We start from the raw sequence: 8,414 nt of genomic DNA, 5'->3' as shown, positions 1-8,414 counted from the left end.
CCACGATTAGAAGAAAAACTTTGTGACACTGTTTCATACATATTCTAAATCTCTCTCCTCACACATATTTCATGAGGAGAAAGCTACAACAAAAGACATACAATAAGAGACTAAATGCGTTTTCTAACCGCCCAAAATTGCTTTAGTTATGTTGGCTAGAAAATTATAAAGTGTCTAGTTCATAGAAGTACCCTTTGAAGAAACATCTGCTAAATAATTTTTTTTTTTTTTTTTTAATTTTATAAAATGAGAATGCTAGAAATCCCACATTAATGTTCTATATAATGTGGACAAATAACGCATACAATCACATCTAATAAGATTATTTTTTAATTAAGATAACATGTACATGTCACTTGTCGCATTAAATACTGGATAATATTGCATCACCTGTATAGGGATGCACATATCCTCCATTTGTGAATAACATATCTTGATCGACTAAATGAACCATCGGAACCGTACATCAATTTAGTAAGCTTCATTTGAAGATCACTCCTACAACAAACGTAACAAATAAATAGGCATGGTACCTATACAGTCGATTTATTCTATACATTTAAATGACTAAGTGATTTTTGATTGAATTGATTTTTCATAGAGGTGATCTTCAAATGAAGGTTAAGAAATTGACAGTTCCAATCGTTAATTTTATCGGTTAAGATATGTTATTCGCAAATAAGAACATGTGCATCCCTAAATGGTGGCAAATGTTATACTTAAATATTACACCAATATGGTACAAAAACATAATCTCTCCAATATTAATTTTCCTTGGAAAATATATCTACCTGTAACCCCAAACTAAACTGCCCATAATCAATGTATCATCAAATACACATTCATGAAACACAAACATTAAAAAATTAAAGGGTAATGCTAGAATTAAAAAGTCCATGATAGCCAAATCAGCAAATAATCACAAAGGGGAACAACAGTTAACCACAGATCCTACCTCAGCACATGCATGAACTGAACCAAAATCCCCAACCCCTCCAAGGCGCCAACCCATCCCTATAAATACCACTCCCAACTCCCACACTTTTCCTCACTACTCACACTTTCAGTATTACCTACAGACTTGGCGAAGATCCACCGAAGAATAAGAAGCAGCAACAATTTTTGAATTTTTGATCCCTCAAATACTTCAAAAAATGTCTTCTTCAGATTCGCCAACGTCTCTAATCATTTCCAAATCCACCGTCTTCCCCGACCTGCCCTCCGCCCTCGCTGACCTCCCCCTCTCAGTCTCCGACCTCCCCATGCTCTCCTGCCACTACATTCAGAAGGGTCTCTTCTTCCCCCTCCCTCCCTCCCCCATCATCCCCCTCCTCAAATCCTCCCTTTCCCAAACCCTCTCCCGCTTTCCCCCATTGGCCGGCAGACTAACCACCTACCCCACTGGCCACGTGCACATCACCTGCAACGATGCTGGCGCCGACTTCATCCACGCGTCCGCCCCCGGTCTCTCAATCCGAGATGTTTTGGACCCTATTTACGTCCCCGACTGCGTCAAGGAGTTTTTTGCCTTCGACAGGACCGTCAGCTACTCCGGCCACCACAACGCAATCCTGGCTGTCCAGGTCACCGAGCTCAGCGACGCCGTTTTCATCGGATGCTCCGCCAACCACGCCGTCATCGACGGCACCTCCTTCTGGAACTTCTTCAACACCTTCTCCGAGCTCTGCCGAGCATCGTCATCGTCACTATCACCAAACGAAAATTATAATTACACGAAAATGACAATCACAAGGCAGCCGGACTTCAGCCGGAACTCGGTTCTGATCTCTCCGGCAGTGCTTCGAGTTCCGGCGGGAGGTCCCAAAGTCACATTCAATGTCGACGAGCCGGTGTGCGAGCGAATTTTCAGCTTCAGCAGAGAAGCCATTCAGAAGCTCAAGGCACGAACCAACAACAAAAAATGGTCCGACGTTTTGCTGAGCGCCGTCGAGATTCTCGGGAAGCAGAGTAACGATTCCTACCAAAACAAAGACAATGGCGCGAAAGTGACGTCGATTAACGAAAACTGGTCCAAAAATTCGAAGGCGAACTCCAAAACGACGGCGGAGATCTCGTCGTTTCAGTCCCTGTGCGCGCTGCTCTGGCGATCCGTGACGCGTGCGAGGAATCTTCCGTCCTCGAAAACGACGACGTTCAGAATGGCGGTGAACTGCCGGCACAGACTTGAGCCGAAACTGGACGCATTCTACTGCGGGAACGCGATTCAGAGCATCCCGACGTACGCGACTGCCGGGGAGTTGCTGTCGCACGACACGAGGTGGTGCGCGGAGCAGCTGAACAAGAACGTGAAGGCGTACGACAACGACAGGATTCGGGGCGTCGTTGAGGATTGGGAGAGGGACCCGCGACTGTTCCCGCTGGGGAACTTTGACGGGGCAATGATGACGGTGGGGAGCTCGCCGAGGTTTCCGATGTACGACAACGACTTCGGATGGGGGAGGCCGATGGCGATTCGGAGCGGGCGGGCGAATAAGTTCGATGGGAAGATATCAGCGTTTCCGGGGAGGGAAGGAGGCGGGAGCGTTGATCTCGAGGTAGTTTTGGCGCCTGACGCAATGGCTGGTCTCGAAACGGACTCTGAGTTCATGCACTACGTGTCCAGTTGAGCTTGTAAAACGACGTCATATTATGTTAAAAAGTAATAACTTAAAGGGAAGAGAAAAAGATAGGATGTGGAATTGTGGAAGATGGGTTGAAGGGTTCGGTGCGGTTGATCAAGTATCCAACCTTGATCTGCACTGTTATGTGACCGTTGTTGGATTTATCCAATATAAATCAACCTTTAAGTGGTCTACTACATATAATAAGAATGTAATATTAGAGAATAATGTTTATTGTAATTTGATCTCTTAAATATATCAATCCTATATAAGGTGTCTTGTATTGGAAATATGATTGATGGTGTCTTATATTGGAAATAGGATTGATGAAATCCTTAATTGAATATGATTATGATACTTGACTTGGAGGCTAAGAAAGTAAGTTTAGGTTTTCTTTATGGATGGAAACCCTAGCTTTTAGCTTATATAAACACCGGTCCCTATAAGCACTAGAACACACAGCATAATGCTTCACATAGAGTAGTTGTATTCAGCTAGGTGTTTGTAGAAGATCCTGGTGTTGCCATGCCCTTCACCTTCCTTGCTCGAGTACCATGATCACAACTGGAATCAGGTTTGTCACTCCTTTGTTTGTGTTTTAATTGTATAACTTTATAAGGCTAACAGTTGGTATCAAAGCCACTGGTTATATGATTAAAACCTATTAAGTTCGAAGTTTGATTGTATAAAATTTTCATGAACTGCGGTTTTGATCTTACATCCAAATTGTGATTGCACTTGGCAACACCACCACGCTGAACTTCCATGAAATCTGCATAACGTTTCCTGCATATAATTGCATGTACACAGCAACACCACCGTGTTGGATTAATCAGTGGAATTTGAGGATTATTAATAGGTTGTATAATTAGTCACTTTTAATCAAGAATATTTTTCAATAATCTTATGGTTGCAGTCAAGAGAAATTGATTAAGAACTATGCTAATTGATACCCTAATTATTACGGCAAAACAAACTGCCTGATTATAGCACGAATCCACAATATTGTATGCAGTGTATTACATACAACCACATAGCTTTTGCTTGCCAATTGGAAATTGGACTACGCTTATTAAATTATGGAACTGAAGCATAGAATTTATATATAATATTCTTATGGAATTGAAAAATGAAATTTAAAAATCATATAGGAACGTAAAGAAGCAAATATGTAAGGCGTGGTATTATATTAAGTATTTTACAGTGGGAACTCTATTATTCTTTTAACTAGCAGCAAGTCGTTAAGTTTCTTTTGCTCCAAATGTTAAAAGTTTTAGATGGGAGTGTTCTATGATGAATAGCTCAAATCCGTAGAAATTAGTGTGTTTGGAAAAAGTTGAATTTTTACTGGGTAAGGTAAATGTCTCGGACAACGTATTGGAGGTCCTTTGCAACCTACTTAGGGTCAGAGTTCCAACTCTGAACAAAGCAGCAACCAAGTATAACAGGAAATAATCGCTTGTGTTGGAAAATTGCATGTGCAGGTAATTTCTAAGACCAATTATATACAAGGTTTACATGTATAAATTTTATCATGACACTTGTATCTTACTAAACAGGCATGCCAAGAAGTATATATAAATGTGCAAATATATCTTGTTTGTTTGTACCTAATTTGTTAGTAGTGAGCCTATTTGATGCCCCCATCCCCATCAGCTCTAGCCACAACTTCAGGAGGGCTCTTTACTGTCACATGCAAGAACACCTGTGTGAGGTGCATTCATGATGAACATGCGACAAGGGGACACTAACCACCCCTCAAATGCCTCACGGACAGGTTTTTGGAAATACTTCTTAAACCCCAAACTCTATTGCCTCTGATTTCCATTTGAAGGGGCAAAATAAATTCATATGGGTCATTTTTAAATCAGTTGTATTACATGATAATGTGTAGAAAATATACATAGGGTGAATTAAATAGCTTGGTTGCTGTGAGAAATAATCAATATGGATTAAAATTTTAAGTTTGCAAACATGTAGCAAAATGGACATGCGGCGTGTTTTATTAAAGGGACTGGGTTGTCCTATATTGCTTTAAGCTTGAGATGATCTTATGTAAAGGCACGAATGTGTAGATTAGTAATGCAGTCTACTAGTACTTAAGTATGATTGGGGATTAATTCAAGTAAGGTTTATAATGATATTAACTCCATGAGGAATTTGCATGACTAATCAATTAGTTTTGTTTATAATTTTGTCTTTCTGTCTCAGCAGTCATTTAATTATACATGACTAATTAACTATGAAAAATTGATGCATAATTTGTGGATTGACTGAGAATGACAAAAAGCATCCAGTGACAAGGACAAGAATACTATACAAATGAATGAGGTTTGCAGTAATATTTGACAATTCTAACTTGTATTTTTATCTATTCTTATATAAGAATTATGGTTGGTCATGTGATTATATATATGTTTACAAAGAAGTAGTGAACATATGAAGGCCGCATGAGGTATGTAATCCATTCAAAGTATGTGACTTAATTGATAAGCATGAATTTTCAGACATGTATTATTGTTTGTGGTTTTTTCTATGCCTAAAAAATTTAAACAGTGCTTTGATTGGTAAATTTTTATGTGTCATAAGGGGAGAAGAAAAGAAAATTTTCAAGGCTAATGTAGGGCACATATTGAAGATGTTTTCTATGGAAGAAAATAATTTTGGTTGTTCCTTTATTTAATTTGGTATTTACAAAGCTAATGCATGATTTTAATGTTGCGTTCAGTAGTCTTGTACTACATAAAGAAATATATAAAAGGAAGGGAACCCGTTTGACTTAAGAAAACATTTGAGCAATTTAGCTTTTAAATTAAAGGAATGTATTGTTCTTTCCCATTACATAAAGTATTTCTATTTTAAGTAATTGACTCCATAATGATAAGTATTGACATTTTTGCGGTGGAATAAAACTTGTTCTATATGTGATTAATCTCTTTCAAGTATGTTGTTAGGTTTCTTGAGATTAATTTAATGTCAAGGGAAGTCATGAAGGAATTAGTGCCATTTGTTGGTAAGACTCGAAGCTCGAATCAGGTTATCATAATTTTGTCACTTACAGTTAATTAATCCATGTGACTTCTTGTATTGTTTTAGGATGGAGTTGATCAATGCATTTTCAACTAAGCAAGCCACAATGGCTTAGTTGACGATGGGACTGTGTTTTTTGAGTTATTTCGGTCAACATTGCATCTTAATTAGAATAAAAGGGATAATCTTCAGGTGTGGATTATTTCTTTTAGTTTAATTAAGATGGCATAGTATGGATTTTATTTCACATAAGTTGTGAAAGTTTCATTTGTCCACAGGTGTTGAAGTTTTTCATGAAGGTACTCTTGTGACATAATCTAGTACTAGATACTAGTTAATTTTCTTGCCCGCAGGTGTAAATTAATCTAGTTTCATGAAGTTTATTGGGGAATAAAGTTCCATGTCTTCAGTTACAAATATTTCCACTATGAGCCCCATTATAGGTTGTGGTCTTAAGGCATGGAAATCGGTTGCATCATGACGTATTTTTGTGTCTCTTCATGAGACTTGTTGATGCAAAGTACTTATTGAACCCATGAAGGTTAATCAAGGATTGCTAAGGTACACATTGTTTAAGTATAATGCTTGTAAATATTTTCAACTTGAACTGTGATGTCTGTTTAGAGGATGAAATTTGATCACTTGAGATTCCATTGACATCGAAATTGAAATAACATGAAATTGAATTTGTTAAAGATATTTAGATTCATGATAGATGAACATAATTTTTCTAGCAGATTGCGTGTCTTGATTAAAATCGGATGAATGACACGTCTAACGGTTACCAAATGACCTGAATTTTTTATATATTAAACATATATATGTCTACAATGTGTGTGCAAAATTTCGTATTTTTTTCTGAGTATTTTAATTATGGTGAATTTACTAGTAACCCATGCTCATATAGACAATTTTACTGGCAGATTGCGTTGGGTTTTTGAGTTGTCACTTTAGACTACTATTTTGACCCAAAACGCCTCTATATTTTTATTTTATGAAGATTAGTATGTATATTTTGATCTGTATAATTTGGTTGCAATCAAGCTTATAAATTTGTTATGATTAATTCTAAGGTAAATGTAACTCATTGCCGAAATTCTGTTTGACAACTTTATGTTGGTTGTAATGTCTATTTTATTATGTCTAAAATATAAAACAATTTTATTTAGTTACATCTTTGAAAGAGTGTTTGCCCAAGTGGGAGAATTAGTGAACAAAAATTGGGCTTCACACTCATTAACTTATTTGTAAGTCTAAACTCTAAAAACTTAGTGGGAGTTATTCTAAAATTTTGAGAATTAAGTGGACTTGCATGATACTATTAAAGTGTTATTCTATCTTCCATGAATATGTGTTTTGTTTGATAACTCGAATGACAATAATATGTTTAAGTTGCATGAATCGATACTTCATGTAACATCCCACATCGACCAACAGAGAGAGGGTGATGTGCCTTATAAGTACATGCCCACCTCTTATAACACGAGGCATTTTAGGAACTCATTGGCTTCAGGTTCTATCGAAACTCCAAAGTCAAACGAGTTCGGGCGAGAGCAATCCTAGGATGGGTGACCCACTAGGAAGTTCTCGTGTGAGTTCCCAGAAACAAACCGTGGGGGCGTGGCTGGGGCTCAAAGCAGACAATATTGTGCTACGACGGAGCCGGTCTGGAATGTGATAGAATGGTATCAGAGCCACTATACCGTGTGGTGCAAGTGTGTCGACAAGGACGTCAGGTCCCTAAGGGGGGTGGATTGTAACATCCCACATTGACCAACGGAGAGGGGGTGATGTGCCTTATATGTACATGCCCACCTCCTATAGCACGAGGCCTTTTGGGAACTCACTGGCTTCGGGTCCCATTGGAACTCCGAAGTTAAGCGAGTTTGGGCGAGAGCATTCTCAGGATGGGTGACCCATTGGGAAGTTCTTGTGTGAGTTCCCAGAAACAAAATCATGAGGACATGGCCAGGGTAACACTCCCCGATCCTGATATTCCCCAAAATTCCAGGATAGACACATACTGGCCGACACACGAAGGTGACAAAAGCCATTTATTGAATGTAAATGCTGAGAACAAGGAATAAATAAGACTTACAAATAGAAAATATAATAAATATGCATTTTAGGAACGTGTTTAGAGCAACAACTAACTATAACACTAAAAGAAATAATATAAAATTGAATGAAACAAACGATGGATCCTACACCGAGAGGACTCGAAGATGCCAATACGGAAGTGCCTTGACGCTGGGATTGTACGCCTCGATTCTAAGTCCTGAAGGGGGCGCAAAACAAACATGAGTGGACCAAGTTGATATAATATATATATATATAATAAAACAATTATCAACGTACTAACCCCCAGGTTTTATGAAAACACATATATATCATGATAAACATAGGTTTTCCGAAACCTAGCATGCCATGCAATGTCTCAAATCATAACTTGTATATATAATAATCACTAGTGAATGTCCAATAACCCCTAGGCCCCATGCCAGCTCCTCATCTCTGAGCAGACAGTCAGAGGAAAATACACTATAGGCTCCATGCTGGCTCCCCGTCCCTGTGCTAATAGCCAGAGGAAACACACTCTAAGCCTTATGTCAACACCAAGCCGTCGCCTGGGACAGACTGGAATTTATCCCTACGTCCCATAGCGGAATAAGGACTACTAGGTAAGTACAAAACCATTGAACATACATATATTGAAAAGCAACTTCATAGTATAAAGTCATCCATCATCTATATCCATCATCT

At 38.5% G+C, this 8,414-nt stretch overlaps 1 protein-coding gene across 1 annotated transcript; it reads left to right on the top strand.

The window, feature by feature from the left end:
- Positions 1 to 1,154: 1,154 nt before the first annotated feature.
- On the top strand, positions 1,155 to 2,627 carry LOC137719592 (uncharacterized acetyltransferase At3g50280-like). Its single transcript, XM_068458629.1, has one exon. It carries the CDS (start codon positions 1,155 to 1,157, stop codon positions 2,625 to 2,627), a length of 1,473 nt encoding a protein of 490 aa, XP_068314730.1.
- Positions 2,628 to 8,414: the final 5,787 nt, after the last annotated feature.

Source organism: Pyrus communis, chromosome 16 (genome assembly GCF_963583255.1).
Source record: "Pyrus communis chromosome 16, drPyrComm1.1, whole genome shotgun sequence".
NCBI classification, from domain to species: domain Eukaryota; kingdom Viridiplantae; phylum Streptophyta; class Magnoliopsida; order Rosales; family Rosaceae; genus Pyrus; species Pyrus communis.
This window is presented reverse-complemented; position numbering and strand designations above follow the sequence as displayed.

Bases quoted from the DNA above. Each gene is read 5' to 3' on its own strand.
- LOC137719592 (XM_068458629.1), top strand. From the start codon at position 1,155: ATGTCTTCTTCAGATTCGCCAACGTCTCTAATCATTTCCAAATCCACC.